Below are 16323 nucleotides of genomic sequence, written 5' to 3' on the forward strand. Positions count from 1 at the left end.
TAGATTGATGAAAAAAAATACACTACAAACTGATCAAACATAACTAGAAAATGCCCGAATTTTGCTATAATTTAAGAGATGGAGTTGTAGGACCCACTTGCCTCAGGCATGTGAGTCCCGCATCCTAGATTGTTTGGAGTAGGTAGACCTTATAATCCTCTCTTTTAAGCTGCCATAATTTCAACATAATAGTACGGAATCCTCGGCTATAGAATAAAATTTGAATAGCCTATAACTCAACAACAATAATTTTATTTTTATATATATATAATAATTTATAACCATATTATAATAAATTTTGTAGTATCCCAATCATTACTCTTTTTGTGTAACGATTTACACTTGAACCATTTACTTAATAAGTCAAATATGTTTTTTAATTATAAAGAAACTATATTTTGATCTCATAACTGTATCACAATGTTAACGTGACAATCCCATTCAACCATTGAATAAGTCATTGTTTAAAAAAAATAAAAAAATACAAGAAATCGCATTTCCATCAATTTCAACGTCACAAAAAGGCTTTTTTTGTTACAATTTGGTAGTTTGAGGTATGTAGACATGATAAGTGTGATGTGAAATATCACATTATTTTATAGTCACAATACATTTTAGTAATTGATATGATAAATATTGCATGAACTGCCATGTCAATTTTTAAGAAATTTTGTAGTAGAAGCTATAACACTCCTAACAATGTTCTTTCGACCATTTATATCCTTTTGCAATTCCTTTTTTTCTTTTTTTCTTTTTCTTTTTTTCTTTTTTTAAATAAATTGAAAAAAGAGTGAAGTGAATAAGATCCATTAAATATAATTCTTCCCCCCCACCCCCCAAAAAAAAAAATTCCAAAAACATTAGAATGAACTTTTTGTATCAAACTTCATAGAAAAGCTTGTAGTGGATATATATCAAATTGAATCCTCTTTAGTAATACCATAAGGTGATAAGTGTTGCTAATAATGATCAGAGGAAGAGTGATCCTAATCATATGACATAATATTACATTTCAGATTTAACTGATACAACACAAAAGGATCAAAATTATATTTAAGCCTCAACTGCTTTACATCACAATAATATTAAATTTACATCTCGACCCCTCAACATGTAGAGAGAAAAAAGTAGACTCGTAATTCAGACATGTAGTAGATAAGCCAAAGCACAACTCTATGCCTCTGGTGTGCGTATATATACAGAAGAACTCTTCATCATCATTTACTGCTCTCTTCATCTTTTACTACCCAGAAGTGTTCTTGTTACAAAAGAATAAACAAATGAAGATGTCTTTATTAACAAAGGGAGAAGAAACAATAGGTCATCTAATTGTACTCATGCTGCTCTCCCAGGAAGCTCTGATCCTCAGCCCCAAGGGCTTCTCTTGAAGATACTAGAAAATCCTGGTACCTGAAGAACAAAATGGGTGCATATATTGCTATTGATTCATGAAGAAATCTTGGGCTTCACATGCTTGGTCAATGGATTATTATATCCCTTTGACTGAAGCGCTATAGACATAGACCGCAATCGGTTGGCTATCTCGGTAAATGATGGCCGGTTATCGGGATCAGGAGACCAGCAATGTTCCATCAGGTTCCTCCACCCAGGATCACAATGTTCCGGGATAGAAGGTCGTAGATTATTCTTCACAATACCCCCTTCACGCACAATACACCAAATCATAGAAAAATAGTTAAAGAAAGATAGAAAGCTATGGATGTTCTTCAATTATTAATTGCATGGTAAAACAATAAATGATACATAATCAGAAAGAAACCAAGTCTCTAATCAGTTTAGCACGTTATCAGTTCAACTAAATTGACAAGTCACTTGTTGGAAATGTCTCCATGGAATAACTTCGGCTGGCCGATATATTAATCTTTTATAGCACATTGTTTATATTCCAATTGCAGTATAGAAATGAAAAGGAAAATGTTGTGTTATATTATCTTATGTTTTATTTCAACTTCCAATACAACCTTCTTTGAGTTTATCCAAGTATGCTCGATCTGCTTTACTAGATGTAACTTGACTCAGCAGCATCAACATCAACATGCCAACAACACCCACCAAAACCACCAACATTGCAAAGGCGAATTATAAGCATAGCTACCCTAAAGTGTAATTGCATGGTTTTAAATTTTGAGAGAAGCCACTTCATGCAAAATACTGAATGTTAGAATAGCATCCGAGTTTCCTTCCCAAGACCCTGCGTCGGCGTGTTACTGTCTTTTAGCCCCTATCACCAGTGTTAAACATCCACCTCCTTTCCCTGCCCCACACCATCCAGCCTTTACCACCAAAGAATGCCACAACACCAATGTAAGCATGATACAGGTAGCGAGAAACTGGTTTGTTTTATTTTCTTTTAGGAATCAGGAGAATTTTTATAATTTTACAGGTTTCTGAATACGAGATTTAGTTTTGGTCCATTGGGTTAGACGTATCCAACTTGTAATGCTTAAGGAAACTAGGTGTATATCCAGATCTATTTTGTTTTCTTCTATTTTCTTTAATTTCCAGCAACTTGAAACCTTAGTTCTTCTCCCTTAGAACCCTAAAAATCTGTAGGTTAAAAAGCCCTAGCACAACCCACCTTTCTACTACAGTTTCAATTTACTGCTCTCAGACCCAGATCAGATCTGATTTTCTTTCTTTTCTCTCCTGTTTTGAGCACCAAAAACTATCCAACTTGTTACTCCATATTTGAACCTTAAGCTGAGCTATTTTTTCCAGCTTTTTTCAACCACAAAATCTCTGACCCAACCAACATTAATCCTTTTTCCAGTCCCTTAAAACCCTTCAAAATTCATAATTCACTTAACATGATTTGAAATGTAAACAGCAGATTACCTTTCCCATCGTTTAGAAATTCCAGCAATAACTTTTTCCCTAAGAATTACCCCAACTAAATCTAGACAAAGATCTCTGTGCTGTTGTCCACTTCAATTTAGTATTACAGTTTGTTTGCCCTACGTCATAGTGCTAGCACCGACTAACCAGCATGTTTTAAACCTCACTCTGCAGTTTCCATTACCACCACAAAGCCAGTCACTACAAACATAATAGCATCAGCCTAAAGTTTGAGTCCAATGCATGACACGTCTCAAAACATTAGGTATAGTTATTTTGAAAGCCTATTAAGGGAATTCTTTTCCGTCTTATCTGATTACCAAAATGTCAAATTCTCAAACATGGCCCTCTATTCTTTATATCCATAATAGTATATTAGCAGAACTCCCCCTCCAACAGAAGTAGAGGAGTTAACACTTTTCTTTTCCTCTCTTTACCATGAATCCCTGTTAATAAACATAACGCCTTACATATGAGGATAAGTAAGTACTATTCAATTATTTGCTTTACCTAGGGCCCCAGCTTCCTAGAATCTTGCTATTTTAACTACTCAACATTCTCTCTCTCTCTCTCATGCCCGCTCTTACCACATGCCCTGGCCCATTGAAGAGTGTTGCACAGTTCATTTATTTGTTACTACCTACACCAACTGAAGTGATTTCGGAAATAAAAAGAAATGGATTTTGTTCCCTTTTTACTATAATCAGCTCAGTAATTTTGCTAATGATTTCATTTTACATGAAAAAAATAACATGCTGATATTTCAGGGAATTTCTTTTTAAGAAAAAAGTTATATTTCATTCTTTTGAAACATCAAAAACATGGATTTGCATTTCACAGTCAGCACTTAATTATTGTTCAGTCAATGACATAAAACTTACCAATAATGGCACCACAATGCATATTTTCGTAAGGTTCCTCCCCAGTCAAGATCTCCCACATTGAGATGCCAAATGAGAAAACATCAACCTGGCAAAAGCACCACCACATAGTTAATTGCTTTACCACCCCCATTTTTTTTTTTTTTTGGCTGGGCATGAAATGATTTAGTACTTCCTCCACTTCACAATGACATATGGTCCGACTAACCTTCTCAGAGACCCGGCTGCTGCTTCCATTCAACAGTTCTGGTGCCATCCATGGAAGGGTTCCTCGAACACCACCAGATACTAGAGTATTGCGCTTAATTCTTGATAACCCAAAATCTCCAACCTGCCAAAAGAAAAAAAAAAAAAAATTATGATCAAATAGAAAAACCCAAGCAGTAAATCTTTGGGGAGTATATTCTCAAACAAAATCCAAGAGAACTTCCAATTACCACCATAATTTGGTTTCTAGCCTACTTATGAACAAAAGGTTTCTAGCATAATTCATTTCAGCCCACTTGTGTCACTATAAAGCCTCTTGCAGTTCTTCTCATTATAACTTTCACAGCCTTTAACATCAAGTAGATGTCTAGGATGCATGGTGTGATCTGAAGAGCATTTATCCTATTTTACCTTGCATATGGGTCGTTGTGGATCCCTCAGGTTGACAAGCAAATTGTCACATTTCAAATCAAAATGGACAATATTTTTTGAATGCAGGTATTCCATGCCAAAAGCTGCATCCATGGCAATCATAAGCTTTTTACGACGATCAAGGGATCTGCACAAAGAATCCAAAGGTATGAGGAAATTGTATAAATAACAGTTGGAAGCAAATATACTGTAAATAATTGGATGCTAAATTACCTATCCTTCTTAAGTAGGACATGCCTAAGTGACCCGTTCACCATATACTCGGTTACAGTTGCCAAGGTTCCTCCAGTTCCATCTGGTACTACACCATAAAAGGCGACCACATTTGGATGGTGAAGTTTTGAAAGAATCCGCGCCTCTCTCCAAAAGTCTCTAGTCTGGTATAACAAAATATAATCATTAGTCTCCTACGGATTTGTTTCATAAAACTTTTTCTTTTTCCCTTTTTTATATCTTTTCAAAACAAAAACATTAATAAATAACTCAAAACTAGTGTCATCTTTATGTTACATCAAAACACTGTTTCAAACAAAAAACAAAATGCATCCTCTAAAAAGTGTTAACAAACGGAGCCATAACTTTCAAATATGTAGGATTTTTTTTTTCAATAGAGGATTTACAGACAAACGTACATAAAATATGAACGCATACCAAAGACAACATTTTTGACTTATGATTACCAAAGTGGTAGGTGCCATATAAAATATGAATGCATACCAATGAAACTCAAGTTTTTCGAAATTTCAATGTCACTCAAACAAAAAGAAATGACCATTTTAACTTTCCTACACATTTTTATTGTTTTGAGAAGAACATTGAAAAAAAATCAATTATGTATGATACTCAGTTACTCACCAACCGTTCTTGCTCTGATGATCTCCCTGAAAAGCAGCTCTTTTTTATTCTCTTTATGGCAACATCTGTTCCCCGCCATTTACCATGATAAACAGTCCCGTATGTACCAGATCCTAGTTCCCGTAGTTCTTCAAGATCAGAATTCTTTATAATCTGTGTATCAGAAATAATAAAAGTCAGTTGCCAAGTAGAAACTAGACCACAGGAGACATAAAGGAGGAAAAAAAATAATACCAGAAAGCTTGTCATACATATACAGACAAAACAGCATTTCAGAAATACTTGTATTTTTTTTATAAGTAATTTGTAAAATAAGATAAACCTGCGACCTTCGCGTATTTCAGAAATACTTGTATTACAATCAACAAAACACCTAATAGAATAAAAGACTCTGTCCCCGGGGAAAATGGGGAAAAGACTATCAGAAGTAAACAGAGAAATTCCGTCTTTTAGGGTTTAGTCTGCTTTATCTGGTCCGGCTAGTGAAAAATAAAATAAAAATCAGAAACAAAGATGCCCAAGCTCTATAACTAGAAGGTGCCTTCATTAGCAGGTAGAAAAGAATTTAGTTTTAAATCCAACTGATCATGTCATATTTTATATTTATAAGTTGAATATCTAAATTTGGGTACCCGTTTATATTAGAATTACATTGTCCATCTAACAATTCGTGTAGTGAAATTATGAAGGATAAAGTTAGACACTCCATGAAAAAGAAAGATGAGAATGCTCATGAGTTTCTGACCTATTTTGGCTACACATTAAGAATGCCCTAAGCAACAATCCTTTCTTCCCGAACCTTTGAGCACACATAAGAAAAGGTATGCTGGAATTAACTCCAAAACCCATGGTCTGACAATCAACATAGCTCGACATAAACATCAATGTAACTTGGTTTTGGAGCTCAATAAAGACTTTACTCCATTGCTGAGCTCTATACTTTTGTTTAAAGAGGATCACTAGCTAATCTACCACTAGCAAAATGAACCTTTATAGTTCAAATCTTAAAGTCCTTCAACCAGATAAGAACCAGCTCAACTTTTTCAAGGAGTTTCGTCCATTAAGTGTTCAAAGGGTAGAAGGGTATATAACAACTTTTTCCTTGGAAACACCAAAATCCCTTAAGAGCTTGGAAAAGGTTAACAGTTCTATATTGCTACTTTTTTCATAAAAAAATGCAGCTAATCTCACCTTATGTATTTTACATATCCTAGTATAAAAGAAACCAGTTACTTTCCATAAATTCCAAACACTTAATAAATCGAATATTACAAGTTAACCAAGAAGACCTAAAAGTCCTGAAAACAAATAGCATGTCATCCACTGTCTTGATAAGTTTGCAGTAATAAGCAGTTTTAATCAGCAAATATGACCATAATTTCTTTCTTTTTTTGTGCAATCAAAACATGTTACAAGATAATTCATATTAAACCGGATATGAACTAAGACAGTAGCACAAAACCTGCAAGTCATATGCGCGGGCTTCCATTTCAGCTATCATTGCATCACTAATTGATTCAGTCTTGTCTTCATCATCAGCAGCATCCTATAAAGAAAGCAGGAAGAAACTCAAACTCGCTAGTGTAAGGCAATTTACAAAATCACAGTTTCCAATCAAGTTCAAGCAATCTTACCCCAGACTCAAACTCTGGAATGATGCTGCCCTCGAACTCTGTTGCAGTAGGGGATACAACATCAATAAGATCACTGCTGCTTTCATACAGGATGAGTGGGACAGCTACTGCTGAAGACTGGAAGCAAGGAGATATAGTCTCCTTCACATCTTCCACGATAACTGACACCATCTGATTTTGATCATGACTTACAAGTGTGCTATCTTTGACATTTAACCCCTCACTAACAGATCCTTCAAGGCCCATATTCTCAACCTTCTGATCAGGGTAATCAACAAAGTCATCATCTAGGAGAGAAAACTCCCTCCTAATCAAAGCATCTTTAGTTGGATTCGGAATGATTATATGATCATTCTTATTCATGTTCAAGCTCAAACCAGAATCATCATGAACTGCAAATGGGTACAACTCCGCAGAGCTCCTTAGCATGGGCTCTTGGAGACCCATATCTTTTTGACTTGCAACAGGCTGAAGCAGTGGAGGTTCATGGGAAGCTAGGCCATAGGATGACCCAGCCATAAGATCAGCCAAAGAATTTTCATCACGAGACTGTCTGGCACTTGGATACACGCCTGCAAATTCGGAATTCCCAATCTCTGAAATGCCTTTTCCTTGTTCACCACTCGCTGTTATAGTCAAAGCATAATCCTGATCATTGGCAGTTCCTTGGCTCATGACAAGGAGATCAGGAGGGGATTTCCCCAGTCGGAAATTTTGGGAGTGCTCCATCAGGCTATCTTCAGAAGGCTTGAAATTAATGGCAGAGGATGCAGGAAGCACATGGCCTGAAGCTTGCAACTCTTGGATAGAAGTATCAACAGCAAAAGTAGGAGTTAGGCTAGAGTTTACATCAGGCAGTATTTTCTTATATTCCAATCCGGTAGCAGGAGATCTCTCCTCACAAAGCTCTCCATCTTGACACAGAAAAGGATATTTTCCATCAAACCTTTCCAAAGTTTCCGAAGTTGAACAATTTTCTTCAAAGTGGCTTGGTATCATCAAGCCAGAATTACTTAAATCATCTTCAGCTGTTTGGTATTTGTCTTCAATGCCACTAGGATCCTCATGAATAGGTTTATTCCTTCCTGATATTTCTGAACCTGTGGAAAAATTTAGCAAGTCCAGTCTGCTCTGGGATCCAGTTGAGTCAACATCCACCAACTTATACTGTACCTGAGGATAGACATGATCAATATTCTCATGCGGTTGCAGTGGCTTTTCTTGCGAGGAACTTGGGTCTAGAAGTGGATATAATTGAGCCTTTGGAAAGTTCAAGGGGGGCAATGCGCTTGTCCCTTCTTGTGAACAGGAAGCAGAGTTCCCCCCATTCTCATGCAGCTTTGAATCAGAAAATGCATGTGGCATGCCACGATGAGAATCAATGGAGTCCCTAGATCCAGAAAACAGACCCAATGGATCTTCTGTGCGAGAGATAGGCTTTTCAGAATGGAATGTTCTTTCCTTATGCATTGGTCTCTTGCAGGAGAATCCGTCAGTGTTGCTATCGTTTTGATCAACAGCTGGAGTCGCAACTTCTTTGCTGGGGCAGTGGTTGTGCAAATGTCCTCCTCCGGCTGGGTCTGGCTGGCCAACATCAACTTGTTGATAAGGGTGATGATGATTCATCAAAGGTACGACCCCCTGTAGAGGGCATTTGTAACCAGCATTGTTAGCGCTTGAGTTCTCAGGTGGAAGTTGAGCAGTGACAAGGCATGAGTTATCACCATGCAATTGCATATGAACACTCTTTGAATCTTCTCCCTGAAGCAGGACTGGATAAAACGGAGGAGAATGATTGGGAGGCCTGCTCATATTCTGGGATTGATTAAAAAACTGAGCAGGACGCAAAGCATTAAAACCACTCTTTATCTCTGGTTGAACCGGAGCCGTTGGAGAATTCCTGAGAAAGCTGGGATCGCGGTCCAAATTAGTTCCCAGTTGACTTGCTTCACTTGCCAGACTCTGTCCACCTGAGTTTTTCCTAGGACTAGGATCTAGAATCCCGTTCACAGCAACAACATATTGGTAATCGGGACTGCTAGGTTGAATAACCTCAAGGGAAGATGTTTTCTCGGATTCACCCAGAGGAATCAAAAAAATACGGAGTCTTTGAGATCCCTCATGCCTTTCAAGCCCATAATATTCCTCTATCATATTTTGAAGATCCTCATCAGAAGACACGGAAATAAGTGCATCAAGATCCTCACCAGGAAGCTGATACTTGATTGTGTGAGGTTGGTTACAAATACCTAAAGTTTTATTCACAAGCTCTTCCCGTGTAGTATTCTTTCGGATGGAAATAATATGTGTCTCACCACCCACATATCTGAGTTTCCCATCACTGGGCCTGGGCAAAATTTTTCCACCAAAACTGCAAAGAAATTTCATCTTCCCAGATTGAGAACCATCCGATACTCCTGACCCGGGAAAGTTGCTGGAATGAGGGGACCCAGATTTATAAATAGGTGGAGCTGCTGGTAACAAACCCGTCCAATCACAGTTCATTTCACCAAAAGCCTTCCTTAACCCATGTCCATTATCACCATCTTCCTTTTGGTATTTGTTTGATTTATCAGCATAAGCCCCATTTTCAATCTCCTTATTAGACCCTCTTGCAGAGACATACTCAGATATATCAGAAGCACACTCGGAATCCATTCTCCTCAACCCGAGAATACCAGTGAGTCCCTCATACACCAGATGGCCATTCTGATCATAATTGAGCACAACCTTCTTTTCATGTTTCTGAGCCGAATCCGGTACAGTAGGAACTCTTCTAGCAGCAAAACGGTCCTGGAGAAACTCCATTGAGAACTCTTCACCCGTCCGCAAAGAGAAATTGTTGTTTACATTGTTCCCTACATTTGGAATGATCCACGTTGGTTGTTGCTGGATCCATTGAGATGATGGACCAGGCGCCTCACCACCCATTGCATCAAGCAACTTCTCAGACTTATTTAGCTGCATAGGCATAGTTTCTCAACCACTAGAGCTGCTAATTCCCTCTCCAACCCACAAAGTAAGAGCAGACTCTCTGATGGTCCTCCATATCAGGTAAACCTCCCAACAAATTCAACTCCAACTTTTTCCATCACCAGATTTTTCACTCCAATTCTAAATTAAAAGATAAGTTGCGCTAAAAATTGTCCAAACATCACATAGCAGTATTGTTACTTATAGAATTCCTGCACATAAATATCCTTTTTTCTTGATCAAATGTAAAATAATGTATATAACAGCAACACCACCGCACAACCAAATCCAGCAAATTTATACACAATCAAATACCAATATTCCCAAGGCTGTCTCTCCCACTATTAATTACCCAAATTAAATGAAATAATTCTTGGATCATCCGCACAGCAAATACGTAAAACCCGCACCCAATTAATTGCAAGACCCTTCGTTACCCGCACCCAATTAATTGCAAGACCTTTCGTTCGATAAAATCAGAGCCAAATCACAGCCAGCGTAGCACCAAAGATCCAAAGCAGAGAATTCCTGAGACACCAATCATTTGAAAATCTAACTCAATATGATGCCTGATCTTCTATCGACACGTAGGAGCTAAATATATCAGAAACGACAGACAAGACAACGAATCGAGGACAATTGTCAAATGGGGTTGTTCGAAAATTGAAAACTGATTCAAATAAACCCACAACTAAGAACAAAAATTAAAAATTAAAAAAGAAGGTACCTGATTCTTGGGGTGCTCTGTTTCAAGCTCTGTTTCCGGAGCTCCCAAAGCTCGCATTGGAGCTTGGAAGAGAGCTATATTTTGTGATTGTATCGGCGAGAGATCAAAAGGGTAATCGAAAATGTGAATGATTTGGTAGAGAGAAAAGGGAGGAGAAAGAAAATAAAGAGAGGCGTGGCTTACGGCAGCAAAACAAGTTCAATCTCGAGCGTCGGAGAGCGACATTGCCGAGAATTAAGCGGCATCGACACACGAGGAGCTGAGAAAAGAATGCCTTCTTAACTGTATAACTAAAATAAATTTCTCTCTCTCCTACGTGGTCTCCTATTTCAGGTTTCAAACAATGCTTTATCTTAAAATACTCTTTTTTTTTTTTTTTTTCTTTTCTTTTTTCTTTTTTCTTCTTCTTTGATCCAGTTGAAAAAGAACGATTCCTTTTCTTCTAGGCTTTTTCAAAATATGATTCAATCCTATTTAAAAGGATACTCATTTCTTCCAAACTAATTTCTAGAAGTAACACGTGTCACTTTTACAAGTTAATTCCAGGAGTTTCTTGCCAATTTTGTAGGAAATTTATGTTGGTAACAGCACCACCCGGGTTTTAAATACATACATATATAATTGGCGTATTTATCTATATTTATAGTTAATTTTTTTTTAATAAAAAACATTTTCACCCTGAAAATTAGGTTTAGCTCTAACAAAATTAAACTTAATTTCTTATTCAAGCTTTGATCTCTCTTAATAATAAATTTTGATTATATCATTATCAATTGGGACAACCCATGAGAACACCTCAATAATTCTCATTTATAGACATCTTCTTTCTTAATTCATTGTACTTGCTTTAAGATTTCAATTGTATGAAAATTTACAAGATCTTTTTTTTTTCTTTTTTTTTTTGGACATGTCCATACAAGGGAAGGTGGAAGGGAGATTCGAACTAGTGACCTCCGCTTCATGGGGTGTGATACACAGCCGATTGAGTTACCCCCTTGAAGACAAAAATTTACAATATCATAATTTCATTTAGTGAATTATATAAGAGGATCATTATTTGTTTTTGTTTATTAATTTATGGTGGGACTTTTTAGTTTAGTTTGGCATATGAGAGGAAATAATTTTGAGTAAAGAAATGATACTTTCCATAATTTTTATTGATATAATTATTTTCTTTTATTTTTTCCTAATATAATCAAGAGTCTCCAACTCAAAGAACATGTAACAATCATTGCAGCACGTTTGAGAGATAGCTTTTCTTTCAAAAGGAATTAAAAAGCCCTTGCAACATGTTTAATTTATTAGATAATTCTTCATTGTAACTTTTTATTATTATTATTTCTATTTGAATTTGATTTTTCAGAAAAATAAAATAAAATCTCTACGTACAAATGGGTGCTCATTCAAACAAAAAGGTTGTTTCAAGTCTTACTGCATTTCAGTACAAATAAAAAGTGGCTTTTGATTATCGATAAAGACCATGTCTTTTAGACAAAGTCGTGAGTTCTTACAAAAATTTTATATTGTAATTGTCACTCAACTTGGTCAGCAAAGGTTGCTTTACTCTTTGATGGTGTAATTGAGAAAGAAAGAGTAACATTGGAAACAAAGGCAGATTGGTAGTAACATATCAGCATAATATATCAGCATAATGAGAAAAAATTGTGATTTTTAACATTACAATGAGAAAAATTGTGCCTTCATCCCATTAAGTTGATGTGATCATGCCCATCAGCCCCTCTCCCGACCCCTTCTTTTGTTAACAAGGGTTAATAGGCATTGTCATGCCAACCGGTAGGATTAGGCTGTAATTTTAGTATTATTCTTTCATTTTTTTTTAACAAAGGTTAACACAGTAGGAAACATGACCACTATTACGTCAACCCAGTAAAATGTGGTATGACAAATAACACAACCCAAAAAATTATGACCTCAAGGTTGTAGGGTTAAATAAGTGTTGCTAAAGGAATTACAGCTTATAATTTTACAAATTGACCCCAAAAAAAAAAAAAAAAAAAAAAAAATTGAGGTGACAATTCATAACTATTGAAATGATAAAGTAAAAAATTTAATTAGTTAGTGGTTGACTTAGGAACCATACACCCTTAATTATTTTATCAATTATGGATTCTCACATCAATTTATAAATAAATTAAAATAAAAATCATAATACCCCAATTACATTTTCGGAGCTAAAAATTGCCATAATTTGTGTTAGAAGTCTCATTTAAACAAGGACAAAACAATTTACTAAATTGACTTTTGTATTTAGAGTATGTAATTTTTATATACGTTTTTAATTTTCCCATATATTTGTAGCCACGTACTTTAAAAATAAATGTCAATATAATGGAGTGTATTAGTGGAAAACCTTATCTTTTAAACAAAGTAAAAGAAAATAAAATGATTCGAAAAGAATAAAATGAAAGGGAACCCTATGAAAGTTGAAATATACCTTATTGTAGAATTACCAAAGAAAAATAATTGAACATATGTTCGTTTCAAATTTAGAAGTTCTTATTTTTTCCTGAGCAATTTTGAAATTACACGTTGATGATATTAAGGAGGTTAAGGACCGATCTTTATCCTAGTATTCGACACCTAGAGAATTGGGGTTGGGCCCACACGGTGGAGCGCCACGACTTCACAACGCATCCTGGTCGGCCCGAAAACTCGACAATTATAGGTGTGGAGCATGCTACTGCGTCGGTTGGCTCCGATATGGCATTGATGGACACGTTGTACCCAAAAAATTCCATGCATTCGACGTGGAGTAACATCATCGGTGACTCAAAAGTTTACATCTAAATTCAAAATATATATATATATATAATTTGATAATTGACAAAAAGAAACAAGGTTAAAAACCTTTTTTTTATTATTATTATTGCTGGAGAGAAAATATCTCACCATGAACCCTACTTATTTATAATATGCAATCACCCGCTCACTTAATGACATGTGTGCATACAATTTTTTGCACGTGAGACTAAAAGGAGAGGGGGGACCTTTTCCAAGGACCTCTCTTCCTCCTATCCTACGGTCTCTTCTCCTTGAGACCAGTGGCGGATCCACTGGGTGCCTTGGGGGTGCCACGGCACCCCCAAGGATTTAAAAATTTTTTTTTTTTTTTTTTTTTTTTTAAACCCACTGCACCCTCAAAAAAAAAAAAAAAAATTTAGAAATCCTTGGTGCGGCGTGCGGGAGACTGCTGAGTGCTGAAGAGTTGGTACAATTATAATTTTTTTTTTTTTTTTGAGGGTGCCGTTGGTTAAAAAAAAAAAAAAAAAAAGCACCCCCAAGGTACCAAGTGGATCCGCCACTGTTGTGATGCATATATTGTGTGAATTATCAAATTTTTAGGGTGAAAAATTTTTTTAAGACGCCAAAAAAATTTTAGCGGCACCCCCGATGTTAAATAGCTGGATCCGCCACTGCTTGAGACTAAAGGAAATCTCTCTGACCCACACATTTTGAGACTCTATCTATGTCATGTCTCACTCTCTCGAACCCTTCTCCCTCCCCAAAAATCTCACAATTCACGCACTGGTTTATAGATGAATTAACACAAGTTTTCATTATATTTTCTATTCAGAAATAAAGATACTAACTTAATTATTGGAGAGTTTTCAACCTACAACCAAAGACCCTATGACTTTGCCTTTGTCTTGCAGCAACTCCATTGCCGTACAAGAAGTCCTTCCACAGCTCATCCATGAAGAAGAATCATTGGGTTGCAAATCCTCGGACCAAAAAATGCTTCAACAATTATTATTTTATTTTGACTGATGTGGTAATGTTAAATAGTCTTTGAATATATATATAATGATAACTATATTGTATTTGTGTACCACCCACATCTCAACCTCCCAATTATTATTATTATTATTTTATTTTATTTTTTTATATGTTCACACAAGAGAAAGGAATGAAGGATTCGAACTAGTAATCTTCATTTCATGAGGCGTAGTCCACAGTCGATTGAGCTACCTTTTGGAAACCCTCCTAATTAATGTTGCTCATAACTTAAAAACAAAACAAAAAGAGGCGAGTGAAAAGTGTTCGGTTAGAAAATCCCCAACCGTAAAATGGTTGTATTAAATTCTTTTATTTAAAAATTTATTTTCCATAAAACCAAGCCTAGCAGAATAAACTAAATAAAAGCACTTATAATCGAGATGGGGGCTATAAGCCTATAACCAATAAAAACACATGCTTAGAAGGAAAATAAACTTTATTTGAGTTGTAAGGTTAAAGGTAACATTCACAATCACATTCACATATAAACGTACAAGAGCTCAAAGGGGACTGGAACCTATTGGCTATTGACACTCGATGGAAGTCTGTTGAAGTAAGCCTCTCAACGTACACTGCTATTCTGATGGTCAACTCATAAAACCCATTAAAATCGAAAAAAAAAATACAAAATCAATTCTTATAGTTATAACAATTTGCAATAAGCTTTCCGTGATATAATACCATTATTTATCGTTATATTATTTACTTTATTAGTTGTATTTTTCCTATTTAGCTTGGGAAACAATTAAACAACAATATTTCTATGAGCAGTATTATAACTTTTACGATAAGTTTCATACAAATTGATGGTATAATTCATACACTATTTACCAAGTCAATTTGTAAGAAATTATAAACAAAGAGTTTAACTTTGGTCAGGAGCCTCCTTAAAACACCACTATTATTGCCCCCAATCCCTAACTGACATCTAAGCAAAAACTCAAAAAATGCACCAAAATAACTTAGGTCCTAATACACTGGATTTTCTTTGAGGAAGAAAAAAAAATGAAAGAATTGGTGAAGGGTTTTGGCTAGACCCCTTCGTGAAACTGCCCAGACCCACGGCGTGGGTCTTTGTGGGTTTTGCCGTGGGTCTGGTAGAAACCCACCACGCCGTGGGTCACCTCTTTTCGGCGCCGATTTTCGGCATTTAGGGTGATAAAATCCTAAAAAGTTAACCTTCTACCTCTAAATTTTAGATTTGAATAAAAAAAACAAGTTTTGAGACATTAGAAACAAGTTTTGAGCATTAAAAACAGGTTTTAGGGCTTTAAAATTGAGTTTTGAGGCGAATTTCGACGGGTCATAGCCGGCCAAACCCATGGGTCACGGCGAGACCTTGGCTAGACCCACGGTCGGCGGCCAAGTCTCGCTGTGGGTCTAGCGGCCAAGGGTGTTTTTGATATTTTTTTCACTTTGATTTGCTGTGTTTGTTCTCATTTTGATTTTTACAATTTTCTTGAAATGATGGTGTGGCACATGTTGATTGGGTGCTACAAAAGTGGTGTTTTGCAGGAGGTCCAGACCATAGGCGTAAACAAAACTCTAATATTCTTAGCATTTTCCTTCCGAGAGTTTTATTTTTAATTTCCTTTTTGGTTTTGTTTTGATAATTACGTTTGCAAGCACTGTATAAAAATGTAAGCACCCAAACCCAATGAATTTTCATGAATTGAGAGAGAGAGAGAGAGTTCTATTGCATGATTTCAGCACCGATAAACAATGGGGCAATAGGCCAGTATATAATAATTGAAAAAAGAAAAAAGAAAAAAAGGAAAGATAATTAGTTCTTCTCTTCTTATTCGTTTATAATTGATTTCCAATTACTTTCAAGTTAAGGCATTTTAATGTATAGTCCCGTCAATACAAAGCCATTGGCCAACGAACAGTGCATTGCAGTTGAGGTTAGGGTTGAATGCATCAAAGCAAAGGTAATTAATAAGTTTAAACTTTGTATCCG

General features: G+C 36.0%; 1 protein-coding gene across 2 annotated transcripts; it reads right to left on the minus strand.

Annotated features, from left to right (window-relative positions):
• Positions 1–1017: 1017 nt before the first annotated feature.
• Positions 1018–10839, minus strand: LOC132165430 (kinase superfamily with octicosapeptide/Phox/Bem1p domain-containing protein). Of its 2 annotated transcripts, none has more exons than XM_059575988.2 (9): positions 10566–10839; positions 6866–10366; positions 6694–6777; positions 5232–5384; positions 4590–4753; positions 4356–4503; positions 3946–4068; positions 3738–3825; positions 1018–1661 (listed from the first exon to the last, which is right to left on the minus strand). In XM_059575988.2, the coding sequence occupies exons 2-9, from the start codon at positions 9836–9838 to the stop codon at positions 1447–1449; spliced, it is 3948 nt and encodes a 1315-aa protein (XP_059431971.2). In that variant the 5' UTR covers positions 9839–10366; positions 10566–10839; the 3' UTR covers positions 1018–1446. The 2 variants fall into 2 exon arrangements, with proteins under 2 accessions (XP_059431971.2, XP_059431970.2); XM_059575987.2 differs by having other exon boundaries at positions 6866–10432.
• Positions 10840–16323: the final 5484 nt, after the last annotated feature.

The sequence above is a fragment of the Corylus avellana genome, chromosome 11, assembly GCF_965113065.1.
Source record: "Corylus avellana chromosome 11, dhCorAvel1.hap1.2, whole genome shotgun sequence".
Taxonomy (NCBI): Eukaryota; Viridiplantae; Streptophyta; class Magnoliopsida; order Fagales; family Betulaceae; genus Corylus; species Corylus avellana.

Bases quoted from the DNA above. Each gene is read 5' to 3' on its own strand.
- LOC132165430 (XM_059575988.2), bottom strand. From the start codon at position 9,838: ATGCCTATGCAGCTAAATAAGTCTGAGAAGTTGCTTGATGCAATGGGT. The intron at 5,385-6,693 runs GTTTTGTGCTAC...TCTGATACACAG, and splicing joins CCCGCGCATATGACTTGCAG to ATTATAAAGAATTCTGATCT. The intron at 4,069-4,355 runs GTAAAATAGGAT...TTCTTTTGGCAG, and splicing joins CACAACGACCCATATGCAAG to GTTGGAGATTTTGGGTTATC.